The sequence below is a fragment of the Podarcis gaigeae genome (assembly GCF_964106915.1).
Source record: "Podarcis gaigeae genome assembly, chromosome: 3".
In the NCBI taxonomy this organism is placed as follows: domain Eukaryota; kingdom Metazoa; phylum Chordata; class Lepidosauria; order Squamata; family Lacertidae; genus Podarcis; species Podarcis gaigeae.
Genome location: NC_139680.1, coordinates 5,375,668 through 5,402,864, shown reverse-complemented (window position 1 = coordinate 5,402,864; position 27,197 = coordinate 5,375,668). Strand labels below are relative to the sequence as shown.

Below are 27,197 nucleotides of genomic sequence, written 5' to 3'. Positions count from 1 at the left end.
TATAGAGCGAAAAATACGGTAGTTATATTATGCTTTGTAAAATCACAAAATTATGTTGGTATTTTTTATTTTCCTTGTTTGATGATAGTTACCTTTTAAAATACATTCAGTAATGAGTTAAAACAAATAATTATTACGGTAGTAAAAGAGGCGGCGTGAGTAGTTTTGCTCGGTGCGTGCGACTGGCCCAGCCCCTCTTTCCTTTTCCTCTCTTCTGCTCTCCCGCCGGGCGCCTGAGGGAGAGTTACTTAGCGGTTCTGAGGAGCCGCTGTTGTTTCGGCAGGGGAAAAACTGCCTGCGAACCGCCGAGCTCCCTCTCTCTTTCCAGCCTCTCTCTCTCTCTCTCTCTCTCTCTCTCTCTCTCTCTCTCTCGCTATGGCCGAGGAGGAGGAGAAGCCCTTCAGCCAGTCTATGGCCGAGTGGCGGAGGTTCATCTACAACCCCAACAGCGGCGAGTTCCTGGGGCGAACGGCCAAGAGCTGGGGTGAGGAGGGCGAGCGAGCCTTGCCCACCACGCATCTCTCTCCTTCTCGGTCTCTCTCCCTCCCTCAGCTGGCGAGGGGGCCACGAGGCGGGCGGCAGCAGCAGCAACGGGCCGGGAGCGGATCTTAGAAAACTTCCCGGGGCAGGACCCCGGTATGGGCCCCCCCAATATTTTTTATAAGTCGGCGCCCCTGGTTACTGGTAGATGCGGAGAAAGCCTTTGGCAGTGTGGCCTGGAATTTTCTGGTCCACACCGTGGAAAGTTTGAAACTTAGGAACAAAATTTTGAATGGTATTAAAGCGATTTACGAAAACCAGAAAGCTAAGTTAATAATTAACAATGAAATAACTGAAGAATTCCAAATTGAAAGAGGCACCAGACAAGGATGTCCTCTATCCCCACTTTTGTTCATTGTGATGCTGGAAACACTCCTAATAGCGATAAGAAAGGACCTAAAAATCAAGGGGATTAGTCTAAGCAATAGACAATTTAAAGTTAAAGCATTTTATTATTACAGAAAATCCAGAAGAAAGTATACAAGAAGCCCTAAAGAAATTGTTTGAGTATGGAGGAGTATCAGGCTTCAAGTTAGATAAAGAAAAATCAAAATTATTAACGAAAAATATGAGGGTAAAGGAACAGGAAGAATTGGAAAGGGTAACAGGCCTTAAAATCACCACAAAAGTAAAGTATTTGGGGATCTGGATCACAAATAAAAATACCAGTTTGTACAAGGATAACTAAGTGGAAGGAAATAAAAGGATAGTTAAATAAATGGAATATATTGAACTTGTCTTTATGGGGTAGGATATCCTTGATAAAAATGTCAATTCTCCCAAAAATGCTCTTCCTTTTCCAGACGATCCCAATAATTATTGGGATAAAATGTTTTAAAGGCTGGCAAAAATGAATAAAACATATAATAATAAGTGCTGGAGATGTAAGAAAATAAAAGGAACCTTCTACCGTATGTGGTGGACTTGCCCCAAATTGGAAAATTTTGGAGCATGATCCATGAAAAAATAAAGAAAATACTAAGAATATCATATAGTAAAAGGCCAGAGGCATTCCTTTCAGGGATTTTAAATGATGATATTCCAAAAGACAAAACTATTTTTTTCTTATACGCAACGTCTGCAGCAAGAATCCTGGTGGCTAAGTATTGGAAAGGGAATCAGTTACCCACTGATTTTTTGTATGTTGGTGTTGTGTATTGTTATTTTTCGATATTTTTCATGTTGTTGTTGTTGTGTGGAAAATACTAATAAAATTTATAAACATGTAAAAAATTAAAGAAATCAATTTGTGAGTTTTTATACAGAACTTTATTGAGGCGAATGAGGCAATTTGGAAGAAATGGGTAAATATTTAGAATACAGCAAACTACCTAAGATACCAAAAGATAAAATGCCATTTCATAATGGACATGTCACATAGATGGAATTACAACAAGCAAAATTACAGGGTAAATTAGGGAAGGCATCCAGACATGATGGACTTTCAGCAAAGACTCTCCTCCTGCAAGAGAGGGGAGTGGTTGTGGTCGGGAGCCAGACTCTGCCTCAAGCAGGGGGCATTAGCCCCCTGCCTCCCACTCACCTGGCCGGCGCCCACGCCCACGGGCAGACACCCAACCAGGTGCCTGCGAGGGGGCGTGTTTAGCAGCCTAAATTGCTGCGGCACCAGCCTTCCGGCCTCACTTTTCGTCGTCCCGTCGTGAGTAAACTGCTAGGAGTCATCACGGTCATCACAGGGAAGAGCCACAAAGTTTGGAGTCTGTGTGTGTGGAGGCTGCCTGGTTCCTGGCTTGCCTTTTAACTTTAGGAGGCTTGCGTGCGCTCATTGCTTTACTGCTTTTAAAAACCCAGGCATCCAAGTTTGCCTTGCTGTGTCCTCTTTTCCGTGTAAAAACCTACATTTAACCTTCTATTCCCCCCCCCCCCACTCCTGGTGCTTGATTTGTTTGTGCAGTCTAAGTGCGAATTACCTTTCTTAAGCTGCAGCTTGTTCCCTTGCCCAGCACGTGCCCCCAGCGAGGTCTGAGTGTGAGTGTGGCTCCGACTTTCTTTCCCCTCGTCTCCCCGCTTTCCTTCCCCTGCCTCTGCCTTGGTGGCTGTGCATTTTATTTTAATTTTTGGCCAGGGTGCTTGTACGTTTCCCCCTCTATTGCCCTTGCCTGTCCGATTGCGTGGCTGGTCTGGGTGACTGAGTGGGTTTGCCTTACATTTTAATTTGTTGGCCAGGGTGCATGTGCGTTTTCCCCCTCCATTTATCCTTGAGAGCCTGGATAGCTCAGTTGGTTAGAGCATGGTGCTGATAATGCCAAGGTTGCAAGTTCGATCCCTGTATGGGACAGCTGCATTGCTGGGGTTGGACTAGATGATCCTCAGGGTTCCTTTTCCTGTTCCTCTCTAATTTTAAGTCGTGTGTGTGTGTGTGCTTGCAGCGTGTGTTTGTGCTTGCCGTTTAATGATTTATTACTCTCCTAGCATGGGTTTAATTTACCCTGCCATCCCTTCCATTGGTACCACTTAAATCGGGAGCCCCCTGTAAAATTTTAAAGGCTGCCGGGGCTTGGAATAGACTGTGCGCTTAAACCTCACCCCTCTTGGTTTCTCTAAGCCACCCCCCCTTCGCTTGATGTTTGGGGGAAGAAATAAGGCAGGGCTTGGGGTGGACAATTCAGGGTTTCTGATCAGGGAACCATTCCTCAGCACTGCACGTTTATACGTTTAGAACCTTTGAAGGTGTGCCTTTGCCTGGTTCTTGTCATTGGCTTCACTTGCCAGTACAGGCTACCTAAAGAAAACCGCTTTTAAACAACAACAACAAAAAAGGTTACGGCTTATAGTACCTTACTGAAAAGTCCAGGTTAACCCACGGTTTATATTTCCACTTCATTTTGGCTCACTGTAAAGGACAGCTATTTTCCTTTTCTTCAAAAACTTTTTCCTTGCCCAGCATGTTGATTTTACTCCCTCCACCCCTCCTCCCTCCCAACTCCCCCCCACGCTTTTCTTCTCCTCCCTCCACCCCCCACCCTTTCAGGAGATACATTGGTCTTTGGAGTTCCCTTTGCTTCTTGCCTGAGTCATCACAGTTACCAGACAGGTTTTTTCAACTGCTGGGGCAGGCTTGATTGCTCTCTGAGTGACCGGCAGTTTGTGAGGCATTGTCTTAAAGCACCTGGAGTTCAGCAGCTCTAGTTGCATTGTCAGTTTAACTAACCAGCAGTTTGACCAATTGCAGTCTTTTGTCTGTTTAAGCACCCTTATTTCCCTCAACTGGTCTTGAGCCGACCTTGTGGGCAAAGATTTACTTTTCTTTGTTTGGCAAAGTTTCCTTTGTTCGGTAGAAGTTTCCCCAGCCGTGAGATATTCCCCTTAAGAGCAACCTCACCCCTCCTTTTCAGAGGGCCGCTGGTGTGGGCCTGGAATCTTATTGATTTCCTTTTCTCTTAATTTGGCTGCAGCTTCTGAGCATCTCCTTGTAAGCAGTTATTTTCAATTCTGTTTGATTACTTGGCATTGCTTTGCGCCTAGATTTGCCTATCATTTAAAAGGGGCAACTTTTTATTGTAGGCAATTATCTTCTAATTCTGTCTGACTGCAGTTGGGGTTGCTTTGTGTATGGGATTGTTCCTCGGAGCCAGGTGCTAATATGTAGCTGAGCGCTGCTGCTTGAACTCTTGCTGGGTTGTGATTTAATAAATATAAATAAATACAAGTGGGGCAGTTAAGTGACGTATAGCTTGTTCATTTTGTCAGCAGTTACGCAGAGCAATTGATAATAGTAATTCCTACTCATAGCTATAAATCCATTGGCTATTAATTGAGATACTATCGATTAATAATTAATTCATCAACCGTGCTCCGAACTTTATTGATGCACAATAATTGTATACTAACATTTAATTACAGTCACGTTATTAATTGTTTGGTGATATTAATACTAATTAAATATAACAAATAAAAATAACAAATAAAATAAAATAAATTTAAAAATAAACAAACAAATAATAATAATAAATAATTATAATTATAAATAATAATAAAAATAATAAAATAATAATAATTAAAATTTATAATATTAATAAATAAATAAATGAAAATTAAATTTAAAATAAAATAAAATAATTAGTGACGAAATAAATAGTAGGCGCATTTTACTAGTGCACAGAGCAGCTCCTGGCGCCCAAGAGGAAGCGCACGGGTGCAGTACCAGCACACACTGCAGCTGGCAACCGTCGTAATAATAAACCCAAACCCATTTCACATTTCCTCAATGCCTTCAGGTCATTCATTGTTGACTATGAACAGTGCTTTCTCTTAGCTATTCTTTAGTTCTATTTGCCTTGCGTTTCTTACTTCCTTGATTCGCAAACCAGTGGTCAGCCTTTAAACTACCCAGGTGCAGGACCAAGCCTGTGCAAATGGCGGCTGTGCAAACTAGGTTTCAGGCTTGCTCGCCGACTTTCAGAACCACATCGGGGCACCTGCGTGGAGGCTGCCGGCCCCTATCAATAACCCGGTTGCTTCCAGTTCTTCTAGTTCTTTGCAGAATAAGCAGCCCAGGGTCCAGCTTCCAGAATCAGGCACCTCATCAGCCGGTGATGATGAGTCAGAATGGCTTACGCCCTTTCTGGGGAGGCCGCCGCTATTAGCATCTGGCAGTTAGCCCGTATGTCGAGAAGAAGCCACCAGAGGTGTATCGCACTGGAAAGCGGGACCTTAGAAAGGATTTAAAACGTAAGGTGTGCTGGTAATTCAATAAAGGGTAATGCCAAAGGCAGTCTTGTAAGTACCCGCACGAGTGTGAGAGATGTGCAGGGGCTCACCCGGCCACAGCGTGTTACAAAGGGAAGCGGCCCTTTCAGGGAGGTCGGGGTTTCCACCACTCTAGTTCCAGTTGAGCCCCCGCAGCAGGGAACCATCGATAAAGTCCTTCTGGGTCTAGCATTTTCTCCAATTCAGCTTTCTCCTCTCCTCAACCTCTTGTCTATCCATCCAGACGGAAGTGCAGCATCCTATCTTTGGAAGGGTTTCTCAGAGGGTTTCAGAATCCCAGCAGTTGGCTCCTTAACCACGAAGGACTCTCCGGGAGCCAGAGCAGCTAGCTCCGCCTCTGGAGTCACACTATGGCATACAACTAATTGGGATGAACCCAACAGGGCCACCACTTAGCCCCTGCTTGGTCTCCAGGACAGAGGCACCCCTTCCCAGACCCACCCCCCCTTTTGAGATTATTAGGCAACCAAATGTATCATTCTATAACACCTCATACAGGAATTATTTTTTCCTGGGGAACCTGCCTTTTTCTCCCAGATTAACTACAAGAGCAAGAGCACAGCTTTAACAAAATGACAGCCCAAACAGGGAGGAACATGGGAGCAATAGTACTGCTTTGAAGTGTTCCAGATCCATTTCCTGTTCTCCCAATGAGCAGGGCAGCTGTGGGCAAAATTGCAAAGAAGTACAATAATGATTTAGTCCTTAGTCCTAGAATCTAGTAAGCCTTTAAGCCCAACAGTCGGAATCGCATCATTTCAATGCTTTAACCATATTAGGGAACATGTATAGTTAGTAAACAAATTGCTAGTTTTGTGAGAAATAACACTTCACTGAAGTGGATAATGCTTTGGCCAAGAGCTCACCTTTGGCAATCTTCTAGAACATGTTGCATATGTAGCAGTTCTTTCTAGCTAGAGTGAAACTGAAACCTGACATTTACAGTATCAGATAGAATTGTTCTGGAATGTCCTGGCTGTGTCTGGAATATCCTGGCTGTGTCTGTAGTACAACAGTTTTGGAAATCTGTAGGAGAGCATCCCACCAATCTCTTGCCATACTAACAATCTTGTTATCAACTAACAATCAAAAGTGCTAAAATTTTAGCTACATTGGCAACAGGATGTTGGCTAGAAGCAACCGGTTTTCTGAAGCTAAAACTTACAATTTTGTTCTAGGAGTTACTTGATCACAATATAGAACTATTTGTTTATTCCTTATGAGTTTTACACATGATGAAAACGTATACTCAAGCAGATATTTTTATAATCACTGTACTATACTATGATACAGTGCATAATGAACATCCACATTCAGTTAGTCTGTGTGCCATCCCCCTTCAGATTCAGCACAGAGAGCACCAAGTGACTCAGAAACAAATCAGAAGTTTAAAAGTCCTGATACAAAATGAGTCTTGGGGCCTGTGTGCATACCTAACCTTAAAAAATAAAATAAAATAACAAACAAACCAACCAACCAACCAACCAACCAACCAACCGCACCACAGGGTAAGACTCCCAAAATCGGTTAAGACAGACCTTGAGATCTGGATCACGTTTCTGGAACGCTACAATGGAGTCTCCTTATGGCAGGAAATCCTCAACCTGTCCTCAGATTTCCAGGTTCACTGATGCCGCTGGGTCCTTGGGCTTCAGTTTATTCTTTAGGGGACGCTGGTGTGCTCAACAATGGCCAGCAGAGTAGCAAGGCGAGGCTATCATGCAGGATCTCACTTTTCTGGAGTTTTTTCCTCTTAGTTGTGGCTGTTCACATTTGGACTGAGGAGTTCCAGAATCGCCGGGTGTGCTTCAGAACTGATAACCAGGCGGTGGTCAACATACTGGCTAAGCAGTCATCGCGTTCCAAGAGGGTGTCGCGCCTACTCCGATCATTCGTCCTCTTGTGCCTCGCTTCCGAGCATTAGCTCCCAGGGCTCAGCCACTGCCAGAACCCGTTCCAGAGCACCTGTGGAACCTTGGAGACGTGAAGTGGTTAAGGGAGTATTAGCATCTGTCGCACCCTCTACGCTTAGATCATATAAGAAGGTCTGGTGTGATTTCATGGGATTCAGGTCCAAAGTATCCTCCCTTTCCACTAATGTTACACCCTCCACAGAAAACGTTCTGCAATACTTAACACACCTTCATGGCCTAGGTTGAGCCTCAAAAACTTTGAGGATACACATAGCCGCTATCACATTCTTTAGTAGACCCATGTTTTTCCACCGATTCGTGCTGTGACTTCATGGTCCGCAGGGCAATTGAAGGTTGGAGTTGACTGCAGCCTCCAAGTAACAAAGGCCGCAAGCCTATTTCTTATGAGCTGCTGTCCCAAATCCGTATGAAACTTAGGTCAGTTTGCTGGTCCAAGTTCAAGGCCCGGGTGTTCTCTGCGGCATACGTTATAGCCTCCTTTAGGCTGGGCCCCCAAACTTTAAAGATACACGTAGCCGCCATCAGCTTCTTTTGTAAAGCCATGTTTTCCTCCGACCCGTGCAGTGTCTTCCTGATCCACAGAGCTACTGAAGGTTGGGGTAAGCTGCAACCCCCTAGAGCCGAGGGCCATAAGCCAATTTCTTACAGGCTGCTCTCTCAAATACGCATAAAGCTTAAGTCGATCTGTTGGACCAAGTTTGAGGCCCGCCTCTTTTCCACAGCATATCCATCTTGCCTTCTATCACTGTGCCATTGAGAGCGTGCTCACTTATGGCTTATGTGTGAGGTACGGAAGCTGTACTACCCAGGACAGGATGGTGTTGTGCAGAGTTGTTAAGGCAGCAGAGAGCATTGTGGGCTGCCCACTCTCCACCTTAGAGCAGATTTATGCCACAAGGTGCCATAGGAAGGCACTGGACATAGTAAAAGATCCATCGCATCCTGGTCACTGTCTCTTCGAGCTCCTGCCGTCGGGACGGAGATACAGGACGATGATGACAAGAACGAGCCATCTCAAGAACAGCTTCTTCTCCAGAGCGATCTCGGCCCTGAATGGGAAACCTGGACTTTGAAAGTCATCTAATCTTCCTTGCTGTATTATACTGTATTGTTTTAATTAGTGTTTTTATAGTTGTTCTGATTTTGAGTGGAGTGCCCTATCTGGGTGGATGGAGCAGCCAAGTAATTTCGATGTCCCTGAGAGGGGGCAATGACAATAAAGATATTATTATTATTATTATTATTACTATTATTATTATTATTATTATTATCATATGCTAAGCCAATTTCTTACGGGCTGCTCTCTCAGATATGCACAAAGCTTAGGTTAATCTGCTGGACCAAGTTTGAGGCCCACCTTTTTCTGCTGCATATGCAATCGCCTTTTTGGTGCCTTGAGGGTCGGTAAAGTAGTAGCCGAGGTTAACGCAACTGGGTCAACACGCGGCCTCCTCACGGAGGACGTGCAGTTGTCCAAAGCTAGCACGACGGTGCGGATACGTCAATCCAAAACGGATCAGGCAAGTAGGGGTTCCCTCGTAAAACTTGCAGCTTCAGCGCAGCAGGGCCCATGCCCGGTCAAGGACACTAGATGGTACCTTTACCTCAGACTGCCTGGGTCACCTTTGTTGAGACACCAATTCACAAGGGTACTCCGCAAAGCTATTGATGCCTGTGGTTTATCTTCCCAGGATTATGCTGCAACTCATTCAGGATTGGCGCCACCACAACAGCGGCGCGCTTGGGTCTGCTGGCGGATAGGATTAAATAAATGGGCTGGTGGAAATCTGATGCTTATAAAGGTTACATTCGCTAGACAAAGGACGAACAAGTGAAATCTTCAAGAATACACTTGGCCATAGACATTGGTAATAATATAGAAATGGATGCATGGGAAAGTTTATCGATATACAATTTACAGAATGTTATAGTTTAAGAGAAAACTATATGAAAATGTTATATAAATGGTATCTAACACCTAATAGATTGGCTCAAATGTATAAATCCAACTTGAATATGTGCTGGAAACGTAAAGAGAAAGAAAGTACCCTTTTGATATGTGGTGGTCTAGTAATAGGGTTAAAGTTTACTGGAAAATGATATATAATGAACTGAAAAAGATTTTAAAGATGTTTTACAAAACAGAAGCTTTTCTTTTTGGAATTTTGGGATTGGAACTACCTAAACAGTATATAGGGACGCGGGTGGCACTGCGGGTAAAACCTCAGTGCCTAGGACTTGCTGATCGTAAGGTCAGCGGTTCGAATCCCCGCGGCGGGTTGAGTTCCCGTCTTTCGGTCCCAGCTCCCGCCCACCTAGCAGTTCGAAAGCTCATCGAAGTGCAAGTAGATCAATAGGTACCGCTTTATAGCGGGAAGGTAAACAGTGTTTCCGTGTGCGACACTGGTGCTGGCTTGCCAGTTGCAGCTTCGTCACGCTGGCCACGTGACCTGGAAGTGTCTTCGGACGATGCCGGCTCCCGGCCTCTTGAGCAAGATGAGCGCGCAACCCTAGAGTCAGTCACGACTGGCCCATTACCTTTACCTTTAAACAGTATATAAATTTATTTATGTATGCAACCATAGCTGCAAGAATGTAATTTGTCCAAAAATGGAAGGAAGAAGAGGTCCCGACAAGAATGGATACAGAGGATTCACACTTCTCTGTGAATGGATCCAACATGGCGGCGAAGGTAGTTTCCGAGTAATTTCGCTTACCCTTATCAGAGTTTTTAAGTGGTTTTAAGCGGTTTTTATCCTCCCTTGTTTTTATCCGTGAGTTTTAATGATCTGCTGGCTGTGCTGGCTGTCTTTTAGTATCTTTTAGTATCCCGCTGCTTGTGTTATCTTTGTTTTCTTTTTATCTGGGTTGCTCTGACGCCGGACTTGCCGCCATGGCTGCCGCCGCCTCCCTAACTGGGAGAGATAAGTGAAAGGTTCTCCTGGGCATAAATCCTCTGCCCTGTTGACCAGCTCTTTCCTTTAGCTTTTAGTTTATTGCATACTACGAAGTGAAATTTTGCCCGACTGCTGGAACCGAGCTGTCTCGAAAATCCTAGGAACAAGGAAGTGGGGAAGGAAGAGGCTTGAACTAACTGCCTTACTGTGGGTAATTTTATGGCACCACTCTCCTGGAAGTGGTAGTATTCTTGTGAGGAAGACTAAAGGATTTAAGGAGCTCCCCAGCACAGTGCCCACGACGGTTCTCCTGCAAAATTGACTTATGGGTCATGGAAAACGTCCAAGAGACTCTGACGAGGCATTATCCTCTCCGAGGCCTAAGCAATTAAGAAAGGGTTCACCTAAAGGAGGGAGAGGCCCCGAGGAATGTACCTACCCAATAGCAACTCAAAATCGTTTCGATCCTCTAACTGCCCTTGAAACAACATCAGAAGATGAGGCCCCTGAGACGTTACAAATTGGAAACGCTAATGGTAACACAAATGGGGATGGTCCCTATCCGAAGGAGGAGTTGGTAGCCGAATCGGTCTGCACAGGATGTGAGCAACTCCATCTAATAATTAGAACTCTAAACTGTATATTTAAGAGAATTGACGGCCTATCCTCTCAGCTGCATAGCCTTCAGCAAAAACTGGATGACCAGCCGGCACAGACAGCCCAAGATGGGGCAGTAGATGTTCCATTGCGCCAGCAGAAAGCTCCACCAAACACTGATTGTATGAAGAACTGCAAATACAATCTCAACCCCGCACTGAATCGCCAATCCCTGATTCTACATCCAAGGAAGATTTCCCTAACCTTCCGGGAAAGGGACCTAAGTTGGACAACGCTACATGGGTCTAAAGAGCACCTCAGATGGCTTCTAAAACTCGAGACATCACAAATAGATCTTTGTGCTGTGCTTCCCTTAGTCCGCCAGAACAGATATCAGAGAATAATGCTGGCTTTCCGCTCTGCAAAAATCCCCTCTCTTCTTATTCAGCAAAAAGTGTTTTTGAATAGTCTTGGCATTTTTCCAACGAGAGTTTTCATGGACTCCATAATTAGACCCCTCCTATCGGAGAGATTAATCAAGGAGACGGTACAACCTTCCCATCCTGAACCACAAAAGAGGGCTGAGCTGTACACCTCATGTCGGGGCCAGTCCCATAGTACCCCCACTCCTACAACTAAACACTATGATTGTGCCAGTAACTCTTTGACACCCCAGGAGGAAAGAGAGCTTATCGCCTCCTTTGGAGAGTTACCAGCGATGGAACAACAAGAAATTATAAATAGGCTGGACTCACTTAAACTTCAGCTCCTAAGTATCGCCTGCAACGGAGTTACTATAAATAATACCCACTCTAACTTAGCGGTGCCATGCCCCATGGAGGTGGAAACAACAATCCCCCAATATCTAGCATATAAGGTGCCATCGGCATTGGATGGGAAGGTCTCACTGCTGGAGGCAGACTCTTCTCCTCCCCTTCACACTGGTAACTCATCCCTGCTTTTAATAGACTTATCTGTTCCCTCTGAGATTAACCGATCAAAGAATGAATCTCAGGATAACACTCCCCTGGATAAATCGTCGCCCCTGCACCCCTCCATGCCGGACTTGGAATCAACATACATCGAAGACCATCCACGACCTGAGACGGTAGTGGCCACTCCAAGTCAGGCTTCTCCACCAAAAATCCAAAAATTACGTGAGGAAGACACTATAGTGTCGAGAGTCAACACAGAGTGGACTGAAGACCCAGCAGGACATATAAATCAAATGATCACAAGTGTTTCGGTTAGATCCCCAAAGAGGACGGCTCCAGCGGACTTGGCAGGAGCCTCTTCAGAGCCTAGTTGGGCCCGACAGCTAAAATCGCCAAATATTATCTCTACTCACCAGGATGCTAACTCTTTTCTGCCCCCCAAAAAGTCTGGCCCTTGCGACTTGATCGTGCCACAACCGACTCGCACCAGAGCAAAAGACCCACCACAACCGGCGCGCACCAGAGCAAAAGACTCACCACACCAGGACGTCAACCCTCAGCAAAGGAAAATAACGGACTTCTTTAAGGGAGCGTCCTTGCTGCATAAGAGCTTCCCACAAGAATTTAAATGACGGTTAGCCGGACAACCCAAAAAACCACCAATATCGATCCTCTGTTGGAACATCGCTGGCTGGCGTAGGAAAAAATGTGACCCAGAATTCCAGTCGTATATCAATTCGTTTCATATCCTTCTATTGCAAGAAACTTGGGAGGAGGGTGAAATTGTTATAAACGGATTCGACCTTCTATCTCTTCCAGCTTGCCCCTCCCAGAAAGGAGGACGGCCGAAAGGTGGTCTAGTAATTGGTATCTCACTGAAGCTGCATTTCAAATTTTCATTAGTTTTGACTGCTCCCCCCTATGCTTTATCCGGGTTGATGTCGGGGGGGGGGAAGTATCACTGCTAATCTCCAATGTCTACCTCCCGCCAGGGGGTTCGTCCCTTGAACTGCATGATAGATGGGAAATATTAGAAGATCATTTAGTATCATGCCGAGTTAAATATTCCAATAGCCAATCCTTAATTGGGGGTGACTTTAACGCACGCATAGCAGCAAATTGGGTCGATTTAACTAAAGCTAAATGGTGGTCTGCTCCATGCCTCGACAATTATGATTTGAGACACGCCATGAGGAGAACCTCAAAAGACTCTAAAGTAAACGAGGCGGGAGTACTTCTTTACCAAATGGCTATTCGCTTAAACCTAGTACCCCTGAATGGTTGCTGCCCTCCCGATATACCGGGGGAGTATACCCACCTAGGCATAAAATCAAACAGTGTACTAGATTACCTTTTAGCCTCGAGTGATCTGATGCCGAAAGCTCTCTCTTTTAAGATTGACAATATTCAGTTCAGTGACCACCTTCCACTTGCTGCTATGTTTGACCTAGACTGGCACGGGGACGAGTACAGTCATCCAACTCAATTAGACACTAACACAGAAAACCCGGTAGAGGGCATTAATACGGCATTACGAGTGAAGGGTATAAAGTGGTCTGTAATGCAGGCTCAAAAATATTCTCAATTTTTTCAGCAGGAGATCATACAAACCTATTCAGCCCTTGACATAACCTCATATGAACACGATCAAACTATTAATCTATTTGCCAATCTGTTGAATGACCTCACGTCATTCTTTACTGTCCCAACCCACCAGGTAAATCGGGCCCACTCCAAGACAGGTGCACTGTGGTTTAACCGTAATTGCATACAAGCCAAACAACATCTTTGTGCTATTTATAATGATTACAAATCCTCAGGGGCGACTATGCTTCCCAAGGAGTACTATCAGGCAAAATCAGCTTACAAATATGTGCAAAAAAAGGCCAAACAGGAATGGCAACTGAACCGCTGGCATGCACTTATAGCTGCCTCAAATACCCGTAATTCCCGAAAATTCTGGCTGTTGGTTAACAGAAAATCTAAAAGTTACCCACTAACCGTTATTCCTGCCCCAGTTTGGGAATCATTTCTAAGGAACTATTTTGCCTTACCAGACCTTAATATTAATAAAATCGATGGATTCTATGAGCAGCTCCCTCTTTGGCCACCCACTGACCCGGAAGAAATCCACGGACTCATTTCCAATCTCAAAGTTGGAAAAGCCCCCGGTCCCGACCTAGTCCCGGCGGAAGCTATAAAACTTCATGCAGACTGGTGGGCGAAAATCCTGGCCGTTACTTTTGATGCCGTAAACAACAGTGGGAAGGTTCCAAGCATATGGAAGGATGCGATTATTATTCCAATTCATAAAAAGGGCTCGACAGATGACCCGGGAAATTACAGGAATATCAGTTTATTGTCAATAATTGGGAAAATATATGCACGGTTCTTGTTAACTAAGCTTACTAAGTGGGCTGAAGAGAACAACCTGATTGGGCCTGAACAGGCTGGTTTTAGACCGAATCAGTCAGCGGTTGACCACCTTGCCCGGAAATATTCCGCCCCAAATAGAGGCCAACTTTGTGCAGCCTTTATTGATTTAAAGGCCGCTTTTGACAGCATCCCCAGGGGATTATTTTGGGGGAAATTAGCACGATGGGGAATAGACAAAAGACTTTTGTGGCTAATAACTAAATTGCATGACGGATCAGCCGCAAGGGTGAGAATCACTCCGGCCGGCGACCTCTCAAATTCAGTAACCATCAATAGAGGTGTCCGTCAAGGATGTATCCTTGCTCCGACCCTTTTTAATCTATTTATAAGTGATATGAGGGCGCCTCTGATAGATTCTCAAGAAACGATCCATGCCCCCCGCCTTGCCCAATATCGTTGCCCCCTTCTACTCTACGCAGACGACGCAGTGATCCTATCTTTCTCAAGAGTAGGCCTTAGGAGGGCACTGAAAATTTTTGATGCTTACTGCAAATCAAATTTTCTTACAATTAATCATGCCAAGTCCAAAGTTCTAATTTTCACCAAGAGTCGAAAAACCTATAATTGGAGAATAGACGGAAAAGCCATTGACCAAGTCTTTAAATTTCAATACTTGGGAGTCCTTCTCCAACACAACATGGGCTGGAAGGTCCATCTGGCATATGTATTAAATAGAGCTAAAGCCCTTTCCTTTGCGCTACTGCGTTTTTTCTTTTCAGATGGGGCTTTCCATATTCCATCAGTGTTAAAAGTTTTCAAGGCAAAGGTGATTGCAACAATAGCATATGCAATCCCAATATGGGGGTCCTTTGTTAATCTAACCCAATTGGAGGTAATCCAAAACCAGCTGCTAAGAAGGTTGCTAAAATTACCCAGGTGTGTAGGCAATACTGCTATACGTCTCGAACTAAATGTTACATCTCTAGAAACCACATTATGGAAATGCATCCTCTGTTACTGGTTGGCATTATGGCATAAACTTCCAAATCTCCACTTGATACAGTGTCTCTGGAGAGACGACTTCCCTAGCCCTTGGGCAAAAACAATACATGGGAAACTTGTGTCCTTAGGACTATCTCCATCTGAACTACTAAAATTGGATTTAATTTCTGCCAAGAGAATTATAACTCACAAATTAGAGGAGATGGATTTACAATTTAATATTGCGACAGGTGGTGGCACCTGTTCGCCGATAAACCTTGGCTTAACACCACCAACAAAGCTTCCATCTTATTTAACTACCTTATCTGTGGTGATGCACAGGTACGCCTTTATAAAGGCTAGATTCAATGTTTTCCCATCAAATGTGTTGGGTAACAGACTCTCCAACGGACAGATCTCACTCCTCTGTGACTGTAAAAGTGGATCTACAGAATCGTTATATCATATAATCTTCTGTTGTCCTATACATTCGGCTTCACGGTCCAAGTTTCTGGCCCCATATTTATCGAGAATAGCTGACAGACCTCAGGAAGCCCAAATATTATACTTATTAAACAACGAAGACTCAAGTAGATCCCTTGCAGTCGCTAGATACCTGATTAATGTCTTATTTCATAAGAGGAGAAATGGATCACTGTATGACTCTGACAGCTTAGCCAAACTTAATAACCATCAATAAGTGCCAGAACTAAGACGCATATCCCCCAAAATCTGAGGGATTTGAATTGCGGTTGGCATAGAGGGAGCTTATTGTGTATAGTTTACTTAATTGAAGTAAAATTGGTTTTATAGGGGTGTTTTAACTTGGAACTGTTTAAATTGTATTGTTTATGGATAAATTTTGATGTATTGTTTTTAGATATGGGCCAATGGCCGTAATAAACCAATCAATCAATGGATACAGAGGTTGATGGACTACACAGAAATGTTGAAACTTACCGTGAGAATAATATATCAAGATAACCATTTTTTTAAAAAATAAGAAAGGAAAGGAAATGGTTTATTGAATATTTACAAGCAAACTGTAAACATACTAAGACATTGGCAGGATTAAAGTAAAAACCTGAAGTTTCAATATATATATTGGATATATATGGGAATATATATCTAAAAGAATATGTTGAGATAATTTGGAGTACGCAGGAAGATGAAACGAAATGCAAAGAACCACAGAAAGAGGGTGAAGGGAGATCAGATTAAAATGTTTAACTTATGATTGAATATTATAAATATTTTCGCTCTTTGATAGTTACATATAACTGAAATTAAGCTTTCTCAGAATGATGGGAGCCAACCCAATGAAAAACACTCACTCTGAATTTCAGGATATTTCATCATTAGTAACAGTCCCCAGCGCAGTGTGGTAGAAATGGTCTCCATGCCAGCAGCAAATAAGTTGGCCACAATAACTATTAAGTTTCTGTTGTGGAAATAAGCATTCGTCTTGTTTTTCTTCTCCTCCTGGGATGCAAAGAGTATGAACTGGTTAAAACAAATGGAGTGAGAAAATTTCATGTGCAAAGATAAGAATGAATAACTAAGTGGACCTGATGATCCAAAGTATCATTTCATATCACCCCAATCACTGAGCAGTGAGAGATTCCAGGTTTTTCAGACTATGCCATCATGGTGGTATAGGGTTTATTTACACACATATATGTTGTTGTTGTTTAGTCGTTTTGTCGTGTCCGACTCTTGGTGACCCCAAGGACCAGAGCACGCCACGCATATATATGTGCGTGTAAATACATATACATACATATATATATATATAACCCAAGCCTATATATATATAACCCAAGCCTAAGGGGCTCAGCATCAATATCCCAAAACGTCTTGCTCCTCCATAGTCACAGCTGAGAGTGGAGATCAGGGAAGCTTGCCAATCCAGCTCCTTGATCCAGTTTTCTTGATCAGGGATTTCCCCCCCAGAAATGGTGTTGAGCATGCAACCATTGACCCTGCAGAGGCAACTTCTGTAACACATGAACAATGGCTGACTATTGGGAAAGGGGAGGAAGTATGCCAGGCTGGTCCCTTCTGAAGTGAGACTTCCTGACTACTCCTTATGCATTCACTTACAAATATACCCTGAAAACACGAATTGAAAATGTCAACGTTTATTCTGCTCCAACTTAAAAGATTCCATTACCTCTTGCTGTCGGATAAGAAATGTGTCAATAAAGCTCCTCTGGTCATTTTCATCCAGATCTCTGAGGTGTTTTATGAAGGTGGCATTTATGAAGGCAAACAGCTCATCTCTGTTTTGGATGACAGTCTTACGAGCCCCCAAAAGAAAACCAAGAGCAGGAAACATGTTATACAGCTGAAAGGATAAAAATGTGAAAAAAGAAAAAGAGACATTAGGAAAGCTCAATGCAGTTCTCTCAACTGCGTCTCTCAAAGCATGGCTGCCCAAATACAAAATAAAGCTCTTGAATGCCATTTGCAATGGGTGGTGGGCTACCTCAGGACAGCATAATTTATGTGCAACCCCGGGTTAATAAGCTATGGCAGTTCTCCTCTGGAGGTTCGCCTTCAGAGAGGGAGATCTGCCCTTGGAAGCCCCTTCTGAGCCATCATAGAACAAACAATCACTTCTTCTTCCTTGTCCTTGGAGTCCCATGGCAGCGAGGCCAGGAAGCGTGTTGTTACAGCTAGGTCTCTCCCACAAATGCAAGACAACACTGGCTGTTAATTGCTAAAACAACAAACTAGGACGGAGCTCCTCTACTCCTCTACTGGAGAGCCAGTTTGGTGTAGTGGTTAAGAGCGGTAGTCTCGTAATCTGGGGAACCGGGTTCGGGTCTCCGCTCCTCCACATGCAGCTGCTGGGTGACCTTGGGCCAGTCACACTTCTTTGAAGTCTCTCAGCCCCACTCACCTCACAGAGTGTTTGTTGTGGGGGAGGAAGGGAAAGGAGAATGTGAGCCGCTTTGAGACTCCTTAAAGGGAGTGAAAGGCGGGATATCAAATCCAAACTCTTCTTCTTCTTCTTCTTCTTCTTCTTCTCATCGTCCTCTCCAGAAGATACAGTTGTCCAGACTGAGCTCCTCCCCCTTCCCCAGAACGGAAGCCCCCACCTTTTCTTCCGGTGGCAGCTCTGCCACTTTTGAAATCCTACGAGATTTGGCAGAAAGTATTTCCTGCATTCCAATGTCTTGCCCACTATTGGAGTTTTCACACCTTTGTCTGTCCCTTTGGTCAGAGCTCAGATTACAGCTACTTTCCCCCTCCTCTCTGCTTTCTGCTGTTAACTGTCCTCTCCCTGTGCTTCTTCTCCTCCTGTCAGAATCTGAGCTTCGCTGACACGTGTTTGCAAAAGAGACTTTGTTGTAGTTACGAGATGACTGTGCCATGTGAGTTTTCTAAATATTTCGAATCACCACCAGGTATCTCAAGGTATCAATATTCTGTGTTTTGTTGTGAATCCTGAACAATATACAATAAACATGTAGCCCTGCCCACTTTGCACACACTGCCATTACAATGAACTGTTTGTTTGTTTGTTTGTTTGTTTGTTTGTTTTAATTGGAAAAAATAAATTACCGTGACTGAAGGGCTTCCGAAAAGCCGGATATTTTCATTGATCAACTTCAGAAGTCTTATGTATGTGGAATCTTCATAATCAAATCGCTTGTCTAGTAGTATGGACACTATAATATTGGCAACAGCTGCATTCATAATTGAGGTGGTTTCAAATGGGTTACCTAGACATAAACAAGACAGTTAAACAAAAATATTCTGTTGAAATTCCAAGTATGGAAAGGGCATTGTTTTTAAGTCTGTTCTTTGTTGACCTAAATCCCTACTGGCAGCTTCCCTATGTGTAGACCTCATTTATCAAAGAAACTAAACCTAAGTGCTGCTGGATGTGGCCATAGCTGGGCTAAGAAATGCTTGGAAGTCACAGGAGTTGGTGCAGTACAATATGCACATTACAGGAACAGACCAATTGCAGGGAACCCTGGGAGCTGTGCTTCTGGAATTTAGGAATATGTAACACAATAGTCTTGGCACCTTTAAACTATGGTAGTGTAGCTATGCACCAGAGGAAAACACCAACCCACCTTCGTAAGATTCAAAATTCTTTATCAGGACACTGCATTCCTCAACAATTCTATCTTCTATGGTCCTCTTTCCCATTCCGTAATCCCGTAATGTGCTTAAAGCAAAACGCCGCATCACTTTCCAGTTCTCACCATTAGACAAAGTTACACCTAAAAATGGGAGGAAAGGTTTCATGTCTGCATGGCCATTGCACAAAAATATCAATAAATTGTGTTCTGCATTTCTTCCATGGAACTGCGAATGGATCCCAGCTATTCTCCCATTCAGACTTCTGAGCTTTGACAAAGTAGCTGGCAGCTGTGCCATCAGAGCAAGAACTGAGAACACATTGAACAATATTTTCCATTTCAAAGTGTAGGATAGAGTAGAGGGTGGTTTGTACATGTCAGGGATCCCAGCAGAACTTTGTATTCCATGGGCAGATATTATGTCTCCTTCATGTTTCCTCTTTGTATAGGCTGGGCAAGAAAATGGTGTGTGGCATTACTTTTCCATGTGATCTGCAGAAATCCACATTTGACACTTTTTGTGACACATTCTCAGCCTAATGCCTGCAGATACTCTGTCAATGTCAAAGGCACTGAGGTGGGTTGAAAATTTCACAAGGATTTTCCCCACAGGAAACAATGGGTTTCAATGACTTGCTTTGCAAATGCTTATCCTACAAACCATTTATTGGGAACAGATTGTGTTCACCTGGTGGGAGCAGTGTGTGTTTGCAGGCATTACAAGTTCCAATAGAAAGGGAGGTGCCTCACCAAAGCCTTGTGCAAGCTCTTGAAACATTGGAACGATGGGCCTGTCTGCAAATGCGTCCGCCTGATTAACCAGAGCCTCCTTTACTGTCTCATATCCTGTCAACACCACAGCTTTCTGGGGTCCCATTTGGATGCTGAAGACAGGGCCATATTGCTTTGACAGCTGGAATTCAACAGAAGAAAAAGTGAGAAAGAGAGTTCTGGCATACCCAAAGAATATATTAATGTACACCATCTCTGAGAGAACCAAGACTGCATTAGCTTGCACATTTACCTAAGAGAAAAGACTCTTTTATACATTCCACAAAATCTAGTAGCAAAGTTTTACTATTATTTTCAGCTTTTTTCAATAACTACAATTGAACTCAGTAGAAATTACTTCCATGTTGTAATGGTTCTAGGGGTTGCTTGTGCGTAAATCGGCGCCACGCTTGGCTGGGTTACCTGGGTGAACCCTTTCTGTCCGGATAGCCACCCATCCTTGGCTGCCTCAATCGCTGGCAGAATCCGTCAGTGGGCGTTTCTTGAACTTCTTCCAGCAAAGAAGCTCTTTGACGCCTAGTCTCCGCCTACTCTCCCTGCGCGGAAGTCTTCTGCGCAGGGAGGGTGTGGGCAGTGGAGGACCCGTGCTCTCCCCACTGGTCTCTGGCGAGGAGACATGGAGCCCCCTCGCCGATTCCCCCATCTGCCCCCCTTTCTCCATTGGTGCTACGCTGATTTCCTTCCCCAGAAGATGGGCTGTCTCTCTCCCTCCTGGGACGCTCTCTGGCATCCCTCTGGAGCCCTCCCTCCTCCTCTGGCTCCGATGGCAGTTCCCTGACACATGTCATTGTGCCTTGGACCGAGCTGAAAACATATGCCTTAAGAATAGTAATTTTGTGGAATGAATTCCCTTTTTGTATCTTTGCAAATCACCATGCAAAACAGAATCCAAATAACATAATGATAAAGTAAAAGAGCATTGTCTATGCCACAATGGTCTTCAAGACATTTGGTACTAATAGCTGTAGCAGCAACAGTTGCTGGACTCATGATACAGCAGCTCAGCCCTTTCATCCAGTTCAGTAGACTCCACCATGGGAGCAGAGCCGGGGCGGGAGAGTGCTAGAATCCTCTCTAGTCAAGTTGCATGGGATCAATTCCAAACTGTTACCTCCAAGGATGTGGACAGGTTGCTTGGACGAGTGAAACTGACCACCTGTCTCCTTCATCTTTGCCCATTCTGGCTCATGAAAGCTCTGTGGGTGGTGAATGCTTCCCCCTGTTAAGGAGCCTTCCCAGACTCACTGAAAGTGGTGGTTATAAAACTGCTTATTAAAAAATAAATATTTGGACCGAGCTAATATGGTGAACTACCACCCAGTCTCAAATCTTCCATCCTTGGACAAGGTGATTGAGTGGGTGGTTGCTGAACAACTCCAGGCATGCTTGGATGATTTATTTTGAAATAAATCTATGTTCATTGTGGTTAACCAAATTCCTAAATACTTAACTTTTTTGACTACTTCTATACCGATTTCCTGCTGCAACATATCAACCAAGTCTTGTTTCATATTTTTAACTAATATTTTAGTCTTGCTTTTGTTTAATTTAAATCCTGCTATGTGTCCAGATTGTTCTATTTCTTTAATAACTTCCTTGGCATTATTTAATGGTTCCTCTATAGTTAGTACCAAGTCGTCTGCAAAGACTTTCACTTTATGTTCTTTCTGGCCAACTGAAATTCCTTTTATTTTCTCATTTTCTCTTCCAGTACCGATATGAATAATAGTGGTGAGAGCGGACACCCTTGTTTTGTACCTTTTGTAATTTCAATATTTTCAGTTATTATATTATTTACTATCAATTTTGCTTTTTGATCAGAATATATAGCTTTTATAGCTTTTATAAACAATTGTCCAATGCCCATTAATTCAATATTCTTTATCATAAATTCCCAAGATATATTATCAAAGGCCTTTTCTGCATCTACAAACATTAACATCACTTGTTTATCATTCCTGGCCGTCAGGTATTCAAACGAATTAAGTTCTTAACCTGAGGTAAAGGTAAAGGTAAAGGTAAAGGGACCCCTGACCATTAGGTCCAGTCCTGACCAACTCTGGGGTTGTGGCGCTCATCTCACTTTATTGGCCGAGGAAGCTGGCGTACAATTTCCGGGTCATGTGACCAGCATGACTAAGCCACTTCTGGTGAACCAGAGCAGCACACGGAAATGCCGTTTACCTTCCCTCCAGAGCGGTAGCTATTTATCTACTTGTACTTTGAAGTGCTTTCAAACTGCTAGGTTGGCAGGAGCAGGGACCAAGCAACAGGAGCTCACCCCATCGTGGGGATTCGAACCGCCGACCTTCTGATCAACAAGTCCTAGGCTCTGTGATTTAACCCACAGTGCCACCAGGTACCACTGTATATATGTCAAGGGGTGTGTGTGTGGGGGGGGGTGACAATAAACCCACACTGGGTATCACCTGACCTTGCTATGCCACTGTTGGCTCCGGGTACATTACCGAGCACAATTCAAAGTGTTGGTGCTGACCTTTAAAGACCTAAATGGCCTCGGCCCAGTATACCTGAAGGAGCGTCTCCAACCCATCAATCAGCCGAGACACTGAGGTCCAGCTTCGAGGGCCTTCTGGTAGTTCTCTCAATGCATGAAGTGAGGTTATAGGGAACCAGGCAGAGGTCCTTCTCGGTAGTGGTGCCCACACTGTGGAACACCCTCCCATCATATGTCTAGGAAATAAACAACTATCTGACTTTTACAAGACACATGAAGGCAGTCCTTTTAAGGGAAGTTTTTAATGTTTAATGTTTTATCATGTTATTAATCTGTTGGGAGCCACCCAGAGTAGCCAGGGTAACCCAGCCAGATGGGCGGGGTATAAATAATAATAATAATAATAATAATAATAATAATAATAATAATAATTTATTATTTGTACCCCGCCCATCTGGCTGGGTTTCCCCAGCCACTCTGGGCGGCTTCCAACAGAGATGAGAAATACACTAAAATGTCACATATTAAAAACTTCCCTGAACAGGGCTGCCTTCAGATGTCTTCTGAATGTCAGGTAGTTGTTTATCGCTTTGACATCTGATGGGAGGGCATTCCACAGGGCGGGCACCACTACCGAGAAGGCCCTCTGCCTGGTTCCCTGTAACTTGGCTTCTCGCAGTGAGGGAACCGCCAGAAGGCCCTCGGAGCTGGACCTCAGTGTCTGGGCAGAACGATGGGGGAGGAGACGCTCCTTCAGATATACTGGACCGAGGCCATTTAGGGCTTTAAAGGTCAGCACCAACACTGTGCTCGGAAACGTACTGGGAGCCAATGTAGGTCTTTCAAGACCAGTGTTATATGGTCTCGGCGGCCGCTCCCAGTCACCAGTCTAGCTGCCGCATTCTGGATTAGTTGTAGTTTCCGGGTCACCTTCAAAGGTAGCCCCACGTAGAGCGCATTGCAGTAGTCCAAGCGGGAGATAACCAGAGCATGTACCACTCTGGCGAGACAGTCTGCAGGCAGATAGGGTCTTAGCCTACGTACCAGATGGAGCTGGTAAACAGCTGCCCTGGATACAGATTTGACCTGTGCCTCCATGGACAGCTGTGAGTCCAAAATGACTCCCAGGCTGCGCACCTGGTCCTTCAGGGGCACAGTTACCCCATTCAGGACCAGGGAATCCTCCACACCTGCCCGCCTCCTGTCCCCCAAAAACAGTACTTCTGTCTTGTCAGGATTCAACCTCAATCTGTTAGCCGCCATCCATCCTCCAACCGCTTCCAGACACTCACACAGGACCTTCACCGCCTTCACTGGTTCTGATTTAAAAGAGAGGTAGAGCTGGGTATCATCTGCATACTGATGAACACCCAGCCCAAACCTCCTGATGATCTCTCCCAGAGGCTGCATGTAAATGTTGAAAAGCATGGGGGAGAGGACAGAACCCTGGGGCACCCCACAAGTGAGAGCCCAGGGGTCTGAACACTCATCCCCCCCACCACTTTCTGAACACGGCCCAGGAGGAAGGAGCGGAACCACTGTATGACAGTGCCCCCAGCTCCCAGTCCCTCAAGACGGTCCAGAAGGATGTCGTGGTCGATGGTATCAAACGCCGCTGAGAGATCCAGCAGAACTAGGAAACAGCTCTCACCTTTGTCCCTAGCCCGCCGGAGATCATCAACCAGTGCGACCAAGGCAGTTTCAGTCCCATGATGAGGCCTGAATCCCGACTGGAAGGGATCCAAATGGTCCGCTTCTTCCAGGCGTGCCTGGAGTTGTTCAGCAACCACTCGCTCAATCACCTTGCCCAAGAATGGAAGGTTTGAGACTGGGCGATAATTGGCCATCGTGGCCGCATCTAAAGATGGTTTTTTAAGAAGCGGTTTAATAACCGCCTCTTTCAGCGGGTCTGGGAAGGCTCCCTCACGGAGGGAAGCATTCACCACCCCACGAAGCCCATCGCCCAGTCCTTCCCGGCTAGCTTTTATAAGCCAGGATGGGCAAGGATCCAGGAGACAGGTGGTTGGCTTCACTCGTCCAAGCAGCCTGTCCACATCCTCGGAGGTAACAGATTGGAATTGATCCCACACAACTTGACCAGACAGGACTCTAGCACTCTCCCGCCCCGGCCCTGCTCCCACGGTGGAGTCTACTTCTTCCCGAATCTGAGCGATTTTATCTGCAAAAAAATTTGCAAAATCATTGCAGGAGAACATGTGGCCCGTACTGGGCCCCGATGTTACAGGTGGTTCCGCTAAATTGTGAACCACCTGAAAGAGTCTCCTGCTGCTGTTTTCTGCAGATGCAATAGAGGCGGTGAAGAAAGTCTTCTTCGCCGTCGCTATCGCGACTTGGTAGGCTCGATGTTGAGCTCTAACCTGTGTCCGGTCAGATTCGGAATGAGTTATCCGCCACCGGCGCTCTAGCCGTCTCAACGATTGTTTCATTGCCCTCAGATCCATGGAAAACCACGGGGCTCTCCGGGCTCCATGCAATCGGAGAGGGCGCTTCGGAGCCAAACAGTCAATATTATTATGCAGTTGCAGCAGCACAAATATTTGCTAGGAATACTTAGAAAACCAGAAAAAATAGGCAGTTGTAAGGATAGCGCAGGTGGCGCTGTGGGTTAAACCACAGAGCCTAGGACTTGCCGATCAGAAAGTCGGCGGTTCGAATTCCCACGACGGAGTGAGCTCCCGTTGCTTGGTCCCTGCTCCTGCCAAGTTGATAAATAGGTACCGCTCCGGCGGGAAGGTAAACGGCATTTCCGTGCGCTGCTCTGGTTTGCCAGAAGCGGCTTAGTCATGCTGGCCACATGACCCGGAAGCTGTATGCCGGCTCCCTTGGCCAATAAAGCGAGATGAGCGCCGCAACCCCAGAGTCAGCCACGACTGGACCTTATGGTCAGGGGTCCCGTTACCTTTAAGGATAAAAGTGATTATACCTTTAATGGCACCTCTCAAATCTAATTTAGAAAGATAGGTTCAAGGAAGAGGCTGGGCTAGGCAAGGTTTGTACTAGCACTTTTACATCCTTGAAAATGGATTCAACACCAGACATCCCCAGACACCTTGTTCAAATTACCTGTTATAAATTACAACTAGGTTCTATGACTAGTTATTGGGAAAAATAAGAGAAGGTTATATTGCACACAAAGGAAAGATGAGATTTATAGGCTGTAAAAGAACAAAATGTATTATTATTATTATTATTATTATTATTATTATTATTATTATTATTATTATTATTACACTGCTCATCTGGCTGGGCTGCCCCAGTACCCTTTAGCTTTGGCATGGGAAGAACCGGAAGCTTTACCTTTAACATGGTTCTGTGAGGCCTCTTGAGATCCATGATGTGGAGATTCCCAATGAGTGGTAAAGGCCTCGGCCCTGGTGGAAGATTTTGGGAGCTCTTGTTCCAGAAAGTGCCCAGTTTCAAAACAAAGGAAATCATAAGGATAAAGAGGAACAATGCTGGAATCAGCTCCGTCCAATCCATTTCGTTTCAGCAAGCAATTTTTTTTGCAGTGGTTATAATGAAAGCCACAGTGCATTTTGGTCGAGGACAATGTCTTGCAACTGCATTGAGCAGCATATATATTATGCTAGGTACTGTCTCGAGCTAATCATTAAGCCATCCCTCCGATTTTTTTCTTCTCCACAACTATTCAGTGGTTATAATGAAAGCTACAGGGTAGTTTGGTCAAGGACAATGTCTTGCAACTGCAGTGAGCAGCATATATATTATGCTAGGTACTGTCTCGAGCGAGTCATTAAACCACCCAGTAAAATGGAAAGTGTCCTGCTTTGTCCCTTCTTCTTCTCCAAAATTACTCAAAGCTGTATATTGGATGTTTTGCTTTTCAGTTTAATGTTTACTCAAGGGGGTACTGCCAACTTCCACAAACTAATCCTTTCCAGAACAAATTCAAGCTCTCTTGAATCTGGCTGCAGACCTGTCACTCAGGATTAGCTGTAAAATCAATCTATTATAATGGGAGTAAAGGGCAGCATTGTGAAATTCTTTGGAGTAATCATTGAACTGCATTCAGGGATGGTTGTTACAAAGTGCACCAGTATGGACTTCCGGTGAGGCAAGATGGCAAGCGCCAAAGCAGCATGGAGCTTCTGAGGACCGCAAGCACTAATGGCGCTGCCTGGATGGTGCCTGCACTGCCAAGCCGGCCACTGCTGCCACCATGTTTGGGGGGTAACCAGGGGTGCCCAACGTGACAACTGAGGAGGCCGTGAAGAGCCCCAAGCCCCCTCCCAGTGGCCTCGACCCGGCTGGGACTGGGAGCATCCCAACGATAGCTGAGAAGAAGAAGAAGAAGAGTTTGGATTTGATATCCCGCTTTATCATTAGTCGAAGGAGACTCAAAGCGGCTAACAATCTCCTTTCCCTTCCTCCCCCAGAACAAGCACTCTGTGAGGTGAGTGGGGCTGAGAAACTTCAAAAAAGTGTGACTGGCCCAAGGTCACCCAGCAACTGCATGTGGAGGAGCGGAGATGCAAACCCGGTTCCCCAGATTACGAGTCTACTGCTCTTAACCACTACACCAGGCCTGGAGGCCTCTGGAGCCAAACAGAAAAAAAGCAGAAACCTCCAGATAAAAACCTGGCAAGCCAAAGGCCGACATGGTCTAAAAGACTTCTACAAAAACAACAAAGCTACAGAGCAGTTTGGTCAGCAGCAGTGTCTACCAACTGCAATGAGCCACCCATATATTATGTTATGTAATGTCTCTAAAGAATCATTAAGCCATCCCTCCGATTTTTTTCTTCTCCACAACAATTCAGACCTGTACATTGGATGATATGCCTTTCAGTTTAATGTTTACTCAAGTGAGTGGT

General features: G+C 44.8%; 1 protein-coding gene across 2 annotated transcripts in view; it reads right to left on the bottom strand.

The window, feature by feature from the left end:
* LOC310840468 (cytochrome P450 2K6-like) overlaps positions 1 to 25,915 on the bottom strand; it is a 37,596-nt gene extending 11,681 nt beyond the window's left edge. Inside the window, exons 1-6 of one of the 2 annotated variants that reach the window (XM_083730493.1) lie at positions 25,660 to 25,915; positions 19,842 to 20,004; positions 19,083 to 19,232; positions 18,562 to 18,722; positions 17,165 to 17,338; positions 16,326 to 16,494 (exon numbers count right to left, since the gene is read on the bottom strand). In XM_083730493.1, coding sequence (XP_083586619.1) covers positions 16,326 to 16,494; positions 17,165 to 17,338; positions 18,562 to 18,722; positions 19,083 to 19,232; positions 19,842 to 20,004; positions 25,660 to 25,842 — 1,000 coding nt within the window. In that variant the 5' untranslated portion in view covers positions 25,843 to 25,915. The remainder of the gene's footprint in view (positions 1 to 16,325; positions 16,495 to 17,164; positions 17,339 to 18,561; positions 18,723 to 19,082; positions 19,233 to 19,841; positions 20,005 to 25,659) is intronic. The other variant, XM_083730494.1, reaches the window with a different exon arrangement.
* Positions 25,916 to 27,197: the final 1,282 nt, after the last annotated feature.